The sequence below is a fragment of the Thermobia domestica genome, chromosome 1 (genome assembly GCF_964235325.1).
Source record: "Thermobia domestica chromosome 1, izTheDome1.hap1.1, whole genome shotgun sequence".
Classification (NCBI taxonomy): Eukaryota; Metazoa; Arthropoda; class Insecta; order Zygentoma; family Lepismatidae; genus Thermobia; species Thermobia domestica.
In genome coordinates, this window is record NC_137454.1 from 286,625,274 (window position 1) to 286,643,880 (window position 18,607).

The 18,607-nt window shown below is 33.8% G+C and overlaps 1 protein-coding gene across 8 annotated transcripts in view; it reads right to left on the bottom strand.

Annotated features, from left to right (window-relative positions):
* Positions 1-18,607, bottom strand: part of LOC145661197 (uncharacterized) — a 453,672-nt gene that overhangs the window by 247,636 nt on the left and 187,429 nt on the right. For 5 of the 8 annotated variants that reach the window (XM_081726653.1, XM_081726657.1, XM_081726655.1 and 2 more), the window contains one exon: positions 11,640-12,343. The exons of the other annotated variants lie outside the window; for them this stretch is intronic. In XM_081726653.1, coding sequence (XP_081582779.1) covers positions 11,640-12,343 — 704 coding nt within the window. The remainder of the gene's footprint in view (positions 1-11,639; positions 12,344-18,607) is intronic. 8 annotated transcript variants of the gene reach the window in all.

An 18,607-nucleotide genomic window follows, 5' to 3' on the forward strand; every position in this document is an offset into this window, starting at 1 on the left:
GTTGTACGTATATTGTGCGCCCCTGTGCTCTAAATAATTTGCCGCCCCCCTCGAACAAACTTATGTATGAAACAAGGAAACAAGCCGTGATTTTGCAAACATACCAGCTCTTGTTGAGCAACAGTTTAGCACTAAAAGTTGCAAAAATTACAACGTACTTTTAAATGACCTAATTCTCTCAATTATGATCATGATGTGTTTTGCCCGAAGGTAAGTGTTCGACTCGAAGGTCCCTGGGCAAGGTGGACCCATGGTAGTTTGCCATCGCCTTTCATGGGATGATGACGTACTAAGGGCGGGACATACAGGTTAACTTGGGATACGAACCATTTGTCCCCCCAACGGAAATCGAACACTGGACTCCTTGATTACAAGACAACGAGCTTCTCATCCATTGGTTACACATTCTTTCAATACTGGCATGCAGTAGCGTATTTAAGGAGGTGCTTCCGAGTTTAAGCCCCTCCTCCGAAATTTTATTACTATAATAAAGTAAATGAAATATCTTGCAGAATTTTCACATTTCCAGGACTAAAGTTAGCAAAGCCCCCCGAAACAAAATCGTAAATACGCCACTGCTGGCGTATAATTTATTCATGTAGATTGTAATTTACTGTCTGGAGAAAAGGCATTCTATTAATTCCTAATCAATCGTTATGTCATTTTTATATTTCATAATTTCACTTTAAAAAAATGAATTATGATTGAATTTCTTTTAAAAATGTTTTATCATTGTAATAGTAAAATATGGAATTTAGAAAACTAGGTAGTGTTTCTGACATTGTTTATATTGGACTTATCACATGATTAAATAGGGTCTATTATATTGAGTTTAGTAAAAAGCATTTTATAAAATTTTATATGTAAAAAATTATTTCAGTTTACATAATGAGTGTGGATTCTTTCTTATGTTTCAAGCTACTCGAACGAATAAAAGAACCTCTTTCCAAAGTATATGCAGATAAACGTTTTCTCCTGTATAATATTATCTCAATTGTATCGTAATACATTTTAAATACACACATAATAAAATAATAATATGAAAGCAAAATATACGTTTCATATGTTAAAATACACATAGCACGATATACAGGATACAGCAAATTTATATAGAATGTAAATTTTGTTTTCAATAAAAAAAAATCTATATCTGGATGCCCTTGCGATATCTTATTATACAATATACACATTTTTTTTGACAGCATACATCCAATACATTAGTCCTTTGCACTGAGAGAGGGAATATGTCATTATGGGGTCTCGTTGCTCCCCATAATAGATTCAGAATATATATATATATATATATATATATATATATATTCTGAATCTATTGCACTATGAAGTGTTTTATGTAAGAAAGATAAATGAAATGAGTTCTCCTGCTTTCCAGTGACTGCAATGAATATTTGATTCGAAGACCTTCGTAGTTCTCTAAATTTGGATATATCTCTCTTTCTTTATATGTTAAAAAGCACACAAATTTATTTTGAATGTTTTCGATTTTGTTTATATATTTCTTACTATTAGAACCCCATATTATCGCTGCATATTCCACCTTAGACCGCACATAGGCAGTGTATAATATTTTGAGGACATTAGTTTTAGAAAAAAACACTTCCTAATCTCATCACAAAGACAAGGTTCCTAAAGGCCTCACCAACTACTCTATTTACATGAATATCGAATGATAGGTTTGGCTGCAGAGTGACTCCAAGATCAGTAATATAATCCACTCACTCAATTGGCGTTTGATTAATAGTATACACATTGCGTACATAGTTCATTTTCCTGGTGTATGATACTACTTTGTATTTTTTAATATTTAGCACCAACTTGTTTGATTCACACTATTGGAAAATAGCATTAATGTCACTTTGCAAAGAAATAGCGTCTAATTCCGTGGAGATAGTGCGATAGATTTTTAGATCATCAGCAAACAATAATTTGTGGGAACATGTTATTACAGGTGGTAAATCGTTAACAAATAGTATAAATTACAGAGGTCCTAAGTTCCACTCCTGAGGCGCACCAGAGTCTACGACATATTCCTCAGTTAAAATATTCTTGTATCGAACGCAATGTTTGCGTTGGCAAAGATATGACGGTATAAGTTATTGAAGATTTTGTGTAAAATAGAATGTCACAAGTTTGCTGAGAAGTATATCATGATTAGCTACATCGAATGCCTTGGAGAAATCTGTATAAATTACAACTACTTGTTCCTTTCTATCAATCTGATTGAGCCGATATCGGTTTTCGGCTTGGCTTATTTTGGTTGGTTGGTTTTATGGTTAAAGTTTAGTGTTCGTTTCTAGCACCGATGATATATGAGATGTTGATCTTGGAATTCGAACCACCGTAATACGTTCAAATTTCTCAGCTGTTGTGCCAGGAGTTAAATACAGAACCTCGTGCAGTAAAGACTACTATACTAATCGGAAGGCTTGACTGAGATTATATGATTATTATTTAATAACGTCTCACGGTTATATTAAGAGAACGACTGAATGAGTGAGCCTTCTACATAAAAGCACTTATTATGTATCCCTTGATGTATAAGATAAAATCCAAAAAAATATGTATATTGTAATGTAGTAAACATCACAATATGTATTTACGTCAGAGTACTAGACACCACGTGGGATTACTACAAGAAGCAGACGATGGATCATCAGCACCTCCTAGAAGTCTCATGACGACAGGACCAGCAGCAGCGCCAGCGCCGCTCTGGGACGCCTAGGCCTATATATTGGACAACAACCAGCGGACTGGTACCAGTTCTCTGGTCTCCCTCCTTTTGCTTGCCTGGAGCACTAGGAGAACCCTATTTCAAAGCCTCTAGTCTGCTTCCGGACTCTTGGCTATTCCTTTCCTCCTGGCTTTGCCTGCGTCACGGTTTTGTCGGGATGCCAACCTCAGTTGCCTAGCCTACTTCGAGGCTCTGTAACTTTTAACCCCCTCACTGCTTGCTTCAGACCATGGGGGTTTCTTATGACATCTGCTTAACATGTTTCAGGACTCTAGAGATCCTGTCCACGACCCCACGGTCTTGGGCTAGCTAATTTCTACCTTACAAATAAAGAAAAGTGTACTATAGTATTTCTGTAAGTACTGTTGTTATTTGGATGATTTTATAAATAAACCGGTAGTGGGAGTCAATTCCGAACTCTGATTTTATTAACCTACCAGAAATTTTACAATAAGTATTTAATAATTTAGAATGTTAAAATATATTGTATCTGATTCGTTTAAAAATTTATTCTTCTCCATTATTAATTTTGTAGAGCAACATTATTTTATTTTATTACAGATCCCACTTATAAGTTTTATAATACATTTTCAGATCAAAGAATATGTTCAAAAAACGTAACTTCATTGTGAAAATAGAATTGTAAAGTTTAAAATTGGAATGTGAAACTATTAAAAACAGTCTTTCCATAGATGTACAAATCCTGTAATTTAGCACTTTTTTTTTTTTCGTTCGTTACCAACAAAATCGACTTCCTTTCATGAGTTGTATGGTTTTAGTCGTTCTCAACATTTAAACTGAGAGAGACTGCTAACGAATTTGCTGGTCTCAGAATAGTATTGCCACACTTGGTACAATTGTACCAAATTCAGCCCTTTTTGTCATTCATCGGCCCGTTGGTATAACGCTGGCATTTTCACCCCTTCTGTGAAAAAGTTCTACAATTCTACCCAATTCAGCACCATTTAACAAATACTAGCATCGATTACCCGCTTTGCTGGGTTAAAAGGAAAATTTAAATGCACAACTCCGTATCTCATGTGTTTTTATATCCGTGAAATATGCCGTTTTCGTTGTTAGTGGCATCGATTTAAACGGCATCGGAATTATCACTGTTCATCTCAGAGACCCCGAAAACTATAGATTCGACACTAATATCGGGCACTTTCGATCATTTTTAAGTATCTCCTCCTCCTCCATGTTACAGCGCATGGCATCGGAATTGTCACCGTTTATATTAGCGACCTTGAAAACTATGAATTTGAAGGGGCAAAAGACCGACATACATTGATGCACATAACGCATAGTGCAAAACAATTATTATTGAGGCTTATTACATAACTTTGTGGACTACATTAAATAGGTTTAAGCTTATACTAAATATTCTAGTAGGTGTAACCAAATATAATGTGCCATCCCGTGTGTTTCTGGATAAAAGCGTTTTGAAACAACCAAACACCTTTGAAAATGCAAGGTAAAGTGATTGTCCTTTTGCCTCCGCTGCGGACACTCATGGCATTATCGTTGACAGAGCATATTGCCTTGTTCAATTGTGTCATTTACCTAGTTCGCCGAACCGGTTATTAAAATTTCTCCGGTTCTTTGAACCGGTTGTTAAAATTATATTTCCACTTCCATATCCGGTAGTTACTGAAACAACAATTTTCTAATGTTAGGTGTCAAAAAACCTTTAAAACTTAAAAAAAATGAGTGAGTATAGAACCAGTCCGGTAGCCAGCTCAAAAACACTGTTTTCCACAATGAATACCATCATGTCCATGGGTTTTCTCGAGGTAATCCTGTTTCCTCCCTTCTTCTCATTCCCAGTGGCGAAGGGTCGTAAGAGGCTCTGAGGCCCAGCCTACCCATTTACTTTCAGAAATTATAATTAATTTATTTCCTTACACAAAATGTATGATGACAAGTTGAACAAAAAAATATTTTCGATAAAGAAATCGTGGTTAGCACCACTGCTGGGAGGCTCACCGAGCAGTGTTTCAGGCAGCAGTAGAACTACCGCCAAGCTACTCAGAAAATCCCGCGAGAGAACGTGTTGGTAATAACCTGCGAAAGAGACCGGCCTCAGCGGTTATCGACTTTCGTTTCTACATAAAGCATTTCTCTCGAGACCTTCGATTTCGATTCGATATGTTAAACAAATAAAGAGCAAGACAACGTGATGCCGCATTCCGTACCAACTTTGCTTAATTTTGCGGACTCTAACGCAACGCAAAAGCTGGAACAAGCAATTCTAAAGGTGCTACGCCTATTATCGCAAACTAATACCCCTTTACTCCGTTACGTTGACGCAAACCTGTACGAAATCAGACTTGTTGAGTTCATTAGAATTAAGTAGAGAGTGTGTGTTTTTGAGATACTGCGAGCGACTTTTTTTCTTACATTTGCAAAAATGAATGAGAGAAAATTCCAGTAAGTAGAGATTATGAACATAATATAATTACTATTAAAGAATCCTTTGTCAGTGGGCGTTTGAAAATTAATGTGTTATTAAGGAACGAAGACCAACACCTGTGTTGAAAATAGAACAAACAGAGGTGTTGGCATAAAGAGCAGCGTATGAAAAAATATTTAAGTCTGATTCTGTTTTAAAGGAGATTTAAGTGAAATACAAAATGACTTGATTGAATGCTTGTTGTGTTTTGAACAATATAATTAAAGACGAAATTTTACAAACAGAGTTTGTTTCAGTACAAGTAGACGAAACAGCATACATTTCTTGTGAAGCACAGATAATGCGATAGTCCATCGTTCCCACCGGATCACTCCCAATTGAAACAATTAATTGCATTACGGCGAATTAGATCAACTCGGATTGATTAAGTGCTGTCGATGGTCTACAATTACGTGAAATTCATGTGAATTTGTCTTCTTGTGTCTCTGTAGTAAAATATTTATGTCCAGTGGCATATTTACGATTTTGTTTCGGGGCAGTCTTGGCTAACTTGGTACCTGGAAATGTGAAAATTTTGCAAGATATTTAATTTACTTTAATATATTAAATACAATTTCGGGGGTCTTAAGTCCAGAATTCCACCCTTAAATAAGCCACTGTTTATGTCTATCGAATTTGCATTTAATATTATTATTATTAAATAATAATATTATTATTATTGCTTAATATTATTATTTGCTTAATATTATTATTATTATTTTATTACATTGGGCTAGAGATGCAAGGGCTCGGAAAAAACCGGCTTTTTTGAAAAAAAACTCGGTTTTTTTCTGCTTTGCTTTTTTGCTTGGGAAATTTTGGGCTTTTTTCAAAATTCTGTTTTAAATTGATAAAGCAGACTTTGTTTCGCTTCTCTATAACACAAAAAGTCATTTAATTAGTGGTTGATGTCGATAATAATATAAAACCTCGAAAATAAACCATGAATTTCGAAAAGATAGTTTAAACAATTTGACTTCAACATTTTTACATTATGAATTCCAAAGGATTAACCAATGTATATAAAAATAAAAATTTAACCACCTATATACAAAAGTAAGCAGAGTTGGCAAGAACCATGGTTGTTTCTGAAAATGCCAAAAAACCTGTTTTTGAGGGCAGTTTAAACCAGGCTTTTTTGGGGTTTAAACCAGGTTTTTTGATTTAGATATTTTGCTTTATGTATTTATATTACATATTCACAGAAATAGGTTTGTTTCGCCTTGGTGTTATTATGCAACAACGGGGTTATGCTGGAAGAGGTCCCATAAGCTTAAAGAAGTCCGGTCAGTAAATTTCTTAAATTAAGAAACTCCTGTCCTAGCCATCGGGAAAATCCCGTCATTATTTTAAATGTAAAACAATAACGGGAAAATCCTGTTATTGCTTTCCATGTAAAATTTAAAGGTCAACGTATTATAATCAGTACGCTAAACTGAGGTATTAAATTACAAATTTAGTATCTAGATATCATTGAAAGTCCAATTCAAGCTAATGTTGGAAGCTACGTAGGCAATCGATAAATTTTACCAATTTCAATCAATATATTTAAGCAACCTTGGCTTCTTTATAACTCAACAGGCATGTAGAAATATATAATTTGGTTTCGTTTCGTATGTTTAGGCTTAACGTCCTTACGTAATACCGAGGTTATCAAGGAGAAGACTTCCGCTTAAAGTGACATCCGAACCGCTACTTGGTTTACACATGAAAGAAGGGTTGTGGTTCGACCGAGAATTGAACATGGGACACCTTGATTAAAAGGTGAAAAGGAAATAAGACTAATGCAGATGGTTTGACATGTGGAAACGTCACCATGAAGTTCACACGATTCGCATTTTTGTTCTTTTTTATTTATTTCTTTATTTATTGCTTTAAACCAGTTATTTAAAAAAACAGCTGGTGTAAACGAGCCAACCCTAAAAGTAAAAACTTCTTTTAAAAAAATATACAAATAACTAGCAAAATTATATGTAGTATTTTTACTTCAAAATATTCCATACCCTCTTTTTGAAACAAAATAAAATTAAAATAAAACATAAGAGAAATACTTGGATTTATATGATACAATTAAAGGTTGCACATCTGGAACTTTTGGTTCTGTATATTCTTGAAATTCTACAGTTAAGTTTTTTATAACCACCATCAAGGGCGCCCATCAGGGGGAAAGGGGATGTTCGCCCCCCACCCCCAGAAGAAAATGTACTTCAGAATATTGAAAATCCAATAGAATTTTTACATTAGTTACAGCAAAATTTGAAACTAGTTTTGAAACGTCGCTTATACTTGCCCCCACTTGGAAACCACAACATGGGCGCCCTTGACCACCATCACAGTTTACCCAGTCCTCAAGTTTTCTGAATTTTTAACAAGAGGGATTCAACATATCATTATGGAACTCCCAAAAAAAAAATCAACGGAATATATTTAAGTTAAGCTAAATACAACTGCACAACAAACATAACTGAGTGGTTGGCTTTTGCGCTTCTATCGGGAAGTCCGGGATTCAACTCAGCATTCGACCATTCTGACAAAGCTTTCCTTCATTCCATCTGTGAATGTAAAAATAGTGCGTGTACTGGCCGACTAGGAGTGTAGGAGTTGGCCGACTTCCTTTCTTATTGTTTTTAAATCGTTATTATTACTAATTACCAGCAGTGACGGTTTTGCGAAGGTTAGGGGGTCGGTCTTTCGGACTGAAGACGTTCCCCGAAGTTGCGGAATGTCTAAAACTAACGAAATATCTATTAGTTATGCCTTTACTCATAAACTTTAAGCTCCCGTCAAATAAAAATTACGAATGTTTAGAAGAACTAAACATTAGTAGTAAGAAAACCCCTACCAAAATACTTTTCTAAATTCGCCACGGATTCTCAGTATAAAATGATCTTCAAGGTTGCATCCGGAAGATTATTGCTAAACATATAAACGAAACGAAATATTAGTTATGCCTGTACTCATAAACTTCAAGCACCTCCCAAATAAAATTAGGACTTTTTAGAAAACGAAACAATCAGAGAAACCACTCCCAAAGTTTTTTTCTAAATCCGCTACTGATTATTTGTATAAATTGGTATTCAAGGTTGTATCCGGAAAATTATTGCTAAATCATTGCACAACCACAGTATAACAGAAATGTGGAAGTACGATTTGACGGACATATTGAAAAACGTATGCTTTGACGGATATATAGAAAAACGTAAGTTTAACTTTTGTGCTAGAAGCTAGAGTACTAAGCTCTTAGAAATGAAACACGGATAACAAACTAAAATGATCTAGAGAAGAAGAAAAAATGTCTATAACTCAAAAGTTAAAATAAAGTTAAATAGCCTGTAAAATTGCCCTCAAATACTACATTATTCATGTTAGCTTTAATTCGTAAAACATGTGCTCCATCCACCTTGATGGTGAATTACAGAGCTAAATATGACATTTAGGTCGTGGAATTGTTATCTAACTATAGAATATACTATAAGAAAGCTGTTTGGATAGAAAAATCATGAAAATGAAAAAAGCCAAAATTTCCAAAATTCTCGTTTTTTTTTCAAAAAAGCCGGCTTTTAATGTGAAAAAAACCATCGATTCAAAAAAGCCGGCTTTTTTGCATCTCTACACTGGGCCTACCCTCTTAAAACTATCACCCTCCGCCACTGCTCATTCCATCAATTCTTCCATCACCAATCACTTGCCTTAATCATCCTCTTTCTTAGGCTAAAGGGTATAATCTACCTAACACTGATTCACACATTTATTGTTACTATTAGTATGGTCAATACACTGTATTCAGACAGTATGACAGCTTGGCAAGGTTGGCAGTCACTTGCTTTCAGCTTGTCAGACTTCATGTTGTGAGAACCATCAACAAGCATGATACGAGCTTGTTGAAACAACATTGTTGATGATTGTTATAACTGGCCTATTCCAGCGATCAGTAAAACGTATTATTATTATTATTATTATTATTATTATTATTATTATTATTATTATTATTATTCAAAACCATCGTTCACTACTACAACCTTGTAATTATTATTCTTTGTAGATTTTGGAATTCTTATGTGTGCAACCGACTACATCCTAACGCGAAGCCAAGGAACGTTACTAAAACGTTTCATAGTAAATCGCCTCTATCTAACGTAATTATAGTGCTTGTTGAAAGAACAACAGTAGCCCTGAATGGGATCGAACCAACGACCTACGTCGTACACCGAATCGTTAAAAACTACATCACAAGAACAGCTGATCTGGTTTGTGTACCATATGTATATTGTCACGGACGTTGCGTGACAATGATGTCTCCGTGTCCCATGCGAGTTACGGGGAAAATCCCACACTTCATCATATGTTCTTGTAAACATAAAAGTATCATTGTCTTCTATTTGACGATTAGACCCGTGTAGTTCTTACATTTTGTTGGGCGTGTCATTTTCATTACCCGTTTCTGTAGTTTGGAGGGCGAGGGAATTATTATGCAGTGTTGCCAACCCCGCACACCTTTGGTGTATCTCGGGAACGGTTAGAGATATCGCTTTCGAACAAACGTTATTAGGATTCTTGAATCTTACATAGATGTTCTATGCTGTTTCTAGCATTACGTCATATGGACACTTTTCCTCCTATGACAACTGCAACATTTTCAATTTTTCTCCCCCTTTGTTGTGGCAACCCTGTTACTCACTGGATGCTGTGCGTTCTCTGGTTTACTCTTTCGGTTATTCCTTTTCATTCCGCAGCATTATTTTTCTTGCTTTTTTGCTCGTTTTGATCTACGGACACTTTAATTTCTTGATCTTTGAAGCTTTATAACTTCCTTATTTGGCAACACTGACAGGTGCGGTTTCGCTTGTTGATATTCGCATTCTGTACCAATTCTTTTGATGGCATAAACTCCTATATGTTCCATTTAAAAAAATACAACTTTGTAGTGTGCTGGCAACACTGTTGACCTGGTAACATTGTCTGGTACCTCAAAAGACGTCCCCCTTCCACAAGTATCTGGATCCACCACATTCTTGCTAATATCTCTTCTTGTTTCCGATTTATTCAGAGCTGTCCAACATTACTGAACCACCCTGTATATACAGAGTGACTGGTAATTCGATGCATTCCTAGCAAAGGGATATTCTGCAAGTACTTTGGAACATTTTCACCTATATGAACCGGGGGTCGCATATCAATAGTTTCTGAGTAATTTGCACATATGTGATTTCTTTGAAATTTGCCAGCAAACGAGAGGTGCGAGAGAAAGTTTTACCCTGACCCATTTCCACATATCGTAGAACGATGAAATTTTACAAAAATTTTACATGCATGCCTGGAAAGCAAGTAATAATACCCCATGTTGATGCCAAATAAAATGATAATCACTTTGGTCGCTCAGACTTGACGGACTTCCTTTGGTGGTGGTACGTCGCCACGCTGTCATTGGTTTGACTAGGTTTTCCCTGTTTTCTTCACTCTCACTAGGCAAAGACACCTAAAAGACCGATATGACCCCGGACATGGAGGTCCGAACCCTTCCTTGAGCCATTCAATTGCATAAATACATAAATAAATGAATAAATAAACAGCAACTGAATACACCGCTTTAATAACTCAAAACAAAATTATGACCATTGCCGTACCAATTGCTACAATCACAATCTAATGTTATAAACTCTACAAAGGTAAAAATATAAACCTTGGAAAGTCATAACAAAATAACACATTTAGCAATGTAACACTATCAAAGGCTTGTGATAAATAGAAAGATAGCGTGACATGTTGACAAAAGGTGTCTTGCCTCCTGCAAAACAACGCACCCCTCACTGCTTGAATGTTCGCCAGACAGATTCACAACCCTGGGTATGAAATCCGTCATAGTTCGCGTTTTCTTTTGACACCACACTCTATTCATTCCACCTCTTCCCAAACATGCAGTCATTTCCTAGGAGCAAGTAGTTCTGCGATGTTGCCACGCTGCTTTCTAAGATGCAGTAATGGATTTTGGACCACTACAACTTACTTTACGTTCAGACCTATAACACAGCAACGGTGCACAGTTACAAGCTGTACATTACCACATGACCTACATAGATATGCAGGATCACACATGTAAATTTTCATCTTTCTACGATATGTGGGAGTGGGTCAGGGTAAAATTTCCTCGCGCAACTCTCGTTATCCGGAAAATTTCAGAGAAATCACACATATGCAAATTACTCAGAAACTATTGATTTGCGACCCCCAGTTCATATAGGTGAAAATGTTCCAAAGTACTTGTAGAACATCCTCTTGCAAGGAATGCATCGAATTACCAGTCACCCTGCATAGATAGACAGACAGATAGATAGATAGATAGATACACATAAATAACATATTAAGTGGTGGAGTTATTCCGTGTAAGAACGCGTAATGCTCTACCACACCCCAATAGACCGTAACAAAATATATACTTACGTAAGGACTGGTAGTTACTTCTCTATATGACTTCGGGTTTATCCTGGATCTGTTTCCATGCGAGTTGAGATCCACATCAGAAGAACCAATTCGCACTGACTTCTTTGAAGCATCACTACTGAAAGACTGTTCCGATACACTTATGGCTTCTTCAACTCTGTCCGGATTATTTGTAGTCTTTTGGTTTCTATTATGTGCTTTCTTCTTGTTAGAAATATCTTTGTATGCGGAAGTATTTAGGAAGCCAGAGTCAGATAGCTTAAAACTGTCATTATTATTTCTTTTGTCTTCACCACGACTGATTCTTTTGCGTATAAAGATATCAGATGAACTGTCTATAGAGATATCAGACGGACATGTTTCATCATATGTGTTTTCACACAAACCACCCTCAGAAACTGAAATTTCATCCTCGACTATTTCGTTTCCACTGTTCAGATATTCATGAACAGGACCCAACCCAACACGACTAAAACCCAATTCTTCACCATATGCACAATGTCTGTTCGTTCTAAGCTCAAAGTTAGTTTCAGGACTAGTAATTCTCATTTGATTTCGTTGATTACCAGTTTCATTCAAATTGGAAGAAATTCTGTATCTAGCATCATGGTTCCGTGGTGACTCACTGAAAATGTCAAGCCCTGACGGATCTTTGTTGTTCGTTTTTTCGTCACTACTTTCTGAAAGTTGACATTCTGTATTTCCTGCAAAGATAAAGTTACCAATCAGGAAATGAATAACATTTAAGCAGTTGACTGGTGTTGTATTCATAGGGCATACTTTGGGTACAAACCGGTTTTCTTGTACGCAACCATTTCTAAAAATTTAAACTGTATATTTTCTATTGCATCAGAGTATTTAGTGACATTTGGTGTTCAAACAGTACAACAGTATGCTAATTTTGACCTCACGTACGAAAATATAACCTTATAAATATTGCCGTATCCTATGAATTAAAAATAGATTTCTATACACACTACTCGTTTTTGAGTCAAAGTGTTGAGAAAAGGTTAATTTGATATGACATATAACTTCTAGAACATTGATAGTATTTGGGATAGAAACTAGACCTATTATATCATAACTATTTATATTAATGTCCTGTCTAACATTAGAAACTTTCAATAGAATGTTTTGTACTAAGTAAGTGTTGGACAATTTATTATTTACAAAGTTTTGTACTATTGTCTGATCATTTAACACGCGTTTGGTTTCCAATGAGTCAAGTTTCAAAAGTATTGTTCATTTTTATAAATGTAAGTGTTAAAATCATAGCTAGTTTTAAAATATAAATCTGATCAATCTATTTTGTACTCGCTCTAGGTTATATAATAATAATAATAATAATAATAATAATAATAATAATAATAATAATAATATCTCATAAAGCATCCTGCATTTCTAGCGTATAGCCACTGCCGTCAACGCGAACCCGCAGCAGTAAAAAGGTTACAACAACACTAAGTGATAAACGAATTTGCAATTTCAGCTTTTCTTGAAGTGTGCCTCTCCGTGGTCTGGAGTTCATAAAGATAACGCAATACTAATTTTAGTTCTACGGTCTTTTATTAGTCAACGTTATTGCTAAAACCTAGAAACGATCAATGCAGTTTTTTCATCTGCTACAAAAAAAAAAAAAAAAAAAGTTATTTCTTCTAGTTTTGAAAGAAGGCTACAAAATGCTGTATGTATTGTGAATACACGGCTAGTTCTGACTTCCATCGTTTTAAACTTTCACGACGAGAGTCCGATATTTCTCCCTGTGGTTTTCAGGAACTACGTTATATACAGTAATTTTGAATCGATGAATGTTTCGCTGAGCATATCGCCAGCTCCCTCAGCGTCTGCATGAAGACAAACATGTACTAACATTTATACGTGGTCATGTTTTCTGGCCTCTGATTGGCTGGGCTTTTATAGGAACGTCTTCACTGCTGGCGTTTCGGTCTTTACAAAGAGTGTTGCAGCTCGAGTATAGTTTCTATATTCATCATTAGTTTCATCAGTGGCAGATGAAAATCGATATTTACTCCTACGACTCACCATAGGAAAAGAAATATTTCACACAATGAGCAGAAGATTGTGAAAAAAAAATGTCTGAACCAATATTTTTAAATACGAAAGATATAACGATGAGTTCAAAGAAGTTTCTAAAGACATTCATTCCCTTTCATATACAAATTATTGATATAGCGAAGGCTGAAAATAGAACAGGCATCTCTATTAGCGTATTCGTACTTGGTAAGAACTTTTCACTTTTTCCACTGAAAATCACGAAAGAAAGAAAAGAAAAAGAAAAACATATTCGTCTGTTATATCTCAAAAACGAAAAGAACAGTCATTATTGTTGGAGCAAGAACTTATGGAAACTTGTAGGCAGTCAAATAACTAAAAATGAGCATAAGACATTCTTATGTAAACGATGTTTGACTAATTGTTTTGAATCAGAATCACTACTAAAAGAACATGAACAATATTGTGGATTATATGCTATTGCTAAATTAATACTACCAAAAGAATGGAATTAAATACTTGCATTTATTAATCAGAAACGTAATTTAAAAATCCCATTTTCAATAATTGCAGACTTTAAGTCACTACTAAACAAACCAGCACATTTCAACCTGATCCAGAAAAGTCTTATTCTCATGCATATCACATGTATAAGCCAAATAGTTTTACCTATTACATATAATGTACTATAAAGTTATATACAAGCGAGCTTGCTGAATACACAGGTGATGATGCAGCAGATGTGTTTGTAGAGAAATTAAAAGAAGAACCGATCAAAATTGCAAGAATTTATGATTCGTATAAACCTATGAATTTTCTTACAGCAGAAGAAAAAAGTGTATACGAATCTGCTGAAAATTGTAATATCTGTAAAAGAACATTTATAAAGAATTTTTATATATTTATTTGAAACAAAACAAAGAAAGTTTAAATATACTAATTAGCTACTTAGAAAAGAAAATTGAAGAAGGATTAGAACATTTAGAAGAAAAATTGTATATAGAAAAAAAAAAAGATCCAGATGATGTAGATGAGTTGCTAATGGAAATAAAAGAGTGAAAAGAGATTATAAAAGTCTTACTTAATAAGTGTACTGAAGAATGGAAGAAGACTAAAAATACTAAAGAATTGTGTAAAACAAAAGTTGATGATAATTACCATTTAATTGGATAATTTAGAGGAGTTGCTCACTCTTACTGTAACTTAAAATATACAAATCCAAGATTTATTCCTGTATTATAACTTATCTGGATATGATAAATTGCCAGGAGAATAGATAAGTGATGAGGATTATAATCGCCATATACTAATCTGCAAGGTATTCCACTTAAAATCCTAAAGAAGATTATACTCAATTTTAGAACAAAACAATTAGTCCTATAATTAGCAGATATTATTGAAAATTTCAGAGATACAGCACTTAAGACACGAATTGGATCCAGCATGGTATTTCACTAGTCCTGGATTTTACTGAGATACAATGCCAAAAATGACAAAACAAAGAATAAAATTATTAATTATGACAAATTTCTCTTTACGGAAAAAAGTATAAGAAGAGTTAATTCTCAATGTTCAAATAATATGTTATAGCAAATAATAAATATTTAGAAAATTACAATCTTAATAAGAAATTAATATCTCAATACTTCCTACATAGGTATATTAATGCGAACAATGAATATGTTGGGCTATGAATCATCATATGCCTTATGGGGAATTTCAATGGAAATATGTTGTCAGCGCAAATGAGAAATAGTAGAGGAACAAAATATTACAAACAGAAGATAATTCTAATATTGGATACGTTTCAAAGTCGATTTAAAATACCCTAAGGAATTGTGTAATAAACATTCAGATCTACCATTAGCAGCAGAAAATAACAATAATAAAACAAATTCCAAAATTATTAACAACACTTTACGATAAAGATAATTATATATTACATTATCAAAATCTCAAGTTCTATGTATCACAAGGCCTTTAATCGAGAAAGATACATAAGATATTAACATTTAAACAATCAGCATAGTCAAAGAAATATTTAGATTTAAATATAGAAATTCGATCACAAGCAAAAAAAAAAAAAAAAACGCTGATGCTAAAAAAATTCTACAAGTTGACAAATAATGTTCTTTTCGGCAAAACAATGGAGCATATAAGAAAGAGAGTAAATATACGACTTGCGCATAATAAAATATATATATATATAAATATACTGGAAAAATCAATTGCAAAATCTAACTTTAAACAGAACGATATTTTCTGAAAATCTAGCTGCTATTCATATGTATAAAACTAGAATCACTTTCAGCAAGCCTATCTATGATGGAATGTCAGTCCTAAATATATCTAAATATATGTTTGTATTATTTCTATTACAATGTGCTAAAAGAAAAAAGTATGGAGATAAACTATTAATGAGTAATATTGATTTTGTTAGAGCACATATTCAAACAGATAAGATTTATGGAGATATGAAAGATATGTATGAACATTTAGATACATCTGATTACAAAGAAAATAACGAATATAGCTTAAAACAGGTTAACGAGAAAGTATTACGAAAATTTAAAAATGAGCATAAAGGAGTTGTGAGAGAGAAGGTTGTAGGTCTTAAAACAAAACTGTATGCTGTTAAGAAAAAGGGAGATAGAGATAATGAAAAAGATGCAGAGAAAAAGAAAGATCAAATAAGGAAAGCAAAACGAATATAATCAAGTATTATTAAATCAGAAATATTTTTCAAGGATTATGAAGATTGCTTTTTACAAGATGAACAATTGTACAAAATACAGAATACAATTCGAAGTAAAAATCATAAAGTATTTTCAGTAGAAGAAACCAATTAGCATTAAGCTTTTACGATAATAAGAGGTACGTAACGAAAGGAGGTGCAACCATACCTTGAGGACATTACAGGGTATATTTAAAGAAAGAAGAATTAATAGCAAATTTAAGAGAATTACAACAAAAATAAAACAGAGAAGTGTTAAATTAAATATATATGTGATTAGGTTTGAGTTTAGATATAAGTAATTTTAGATTTCATAAGACTTTTGTGAACTTCATTAAAACAACAATTTCATTCTGCTAATTTGAGTAGAGCACCAGCTTTACTATCAGCCTGAATAAGGCATTATCTTTACTCTCCATTCCAGAGAAGATTTTAGATAATCATCCCTCTTGTTATTATTAATATGCTTGATAAATACATGATGCTTCTTAAAACTGAAATAATAGCCTACATTTGTATGAGGCAAAGCATTATCCTACAACTCATTTACTTTGTGAACCTTTCATCAAGTTGAATTAGTCTATTCTTATAATCAATATAAAATTTTAAAAATGATAGTTTGATATAATTGAGTTCATTTTGGAAATCTGTAAATTATTTTTCACATAGTTGCTCAGGATTTACAACATATGTAAACGCTCCCATTTTTTCTACTTCATCACTTTATTCATTTTATTACGGCATGCCTTACACTCGTCTAGGTTTGTATATAAAAATTCTTGGTATTGTTTTAATTCACTACAAATTACACACTTCTTCATTTATTGTATTTAAAATGATTATAAACAATTATTTCATTTTCATTGCTAGGGTGATATGCTTTTGCGCTAGGATAATTTGGGGAAATTTGTTTTAATAGTAAGATTTATATATAAAATATGATGAAATGAAACTGCGCTCAAACCGGCAACATTAATACTGCTCCTCTGCATTTACTTCAAACCTGTCCCTGTAAGCGTTTAATAAGACCTACGCATTGCTTTCTACTGTTCTCTTATCATTCTCTATTATATTTACATCAGCAGCATACACCATAACATGGTAAATACCATTCAGCTCTGGACCTTAGTTGTTATCTTTGATTTTCTTTAAAGCGTACTCCAGAATAAAGTCGAATAATAATGGCAACACCACACCTCCTTGTTTCAAGCCATTCTCAACGTGAAACCTCGTGCGCAAAAATTTTCCTACTAGGACTTTATTTTGGGATTCATTTAAACACATCTGGGCTGATCTATCATAACATTAATAAAATTGTATCGGAATGAATTGACATTTTAATTTTATTTTTATTTTTATTAATTATCAATTTAAAAAACGTAAATGTTTATAGTAATCAATTAATTTTCCCATGTTCATAATTCTATCCATTAAATTTAACCTAACTTTCGTAGTTGAAAATAATCCTAATTGCGTAATATAGAAAATTGTCATATTAAATTTTAATTTTAACAAATAAATTTTAAAGTTAGCTTCAATTTTAACCTAAACACAATAACATACTGAGCAAGGCTTTGTAAAACAAAATACAGGGTGATTATCATTTGTCTTACTTTCAAAATGCTGTAAGAAGAAAAAAGGAAAAAAAGAAGAAAAAAGGAAAAAAAGAAGAAAAAGATGCACTGCTCAGAATGACTTCAAATTTGAACTGAATATACTTGAAGAAGGGGGGAAACGGTATGGCATAAGAGATAAGTTCCGAAGTGTATCAATAGATGGCGCTGTAAGTGGCATAACGAAAGTCGATTCGGCTACAAGTGATATTTTGAATCGAAATACAACGGCTTTGGCATGAGTTGCACATTAAACCAATTGTACTGTTTAATTTGCATGATTGTTTCGGTTTTATGACGAAAAAATGACTTCCAAGTCATTCAACAGTTGTTGTGGCACTGTTAGTGGAAAGCCACAAATTTCCCCTTCTTTAAGTATATTCAGTTTAAATTTGAAGTCATTCTGACAAGTGATTCTTTTTTACAACACTTTGAAAGTGGGACTTTAATTATAGTCACCCTGTATAAAAGCACAAACACGTAACAGTTTCAATACATTATCTGTCTTCATCAGACTTCCACTTCTTTTCTACAGACTCCAGACTCCACTTCCGGAGAAGGAGTGGAAGTGTGATGAAGACAGATATTGTGTTGAAACTGTTAGTGTT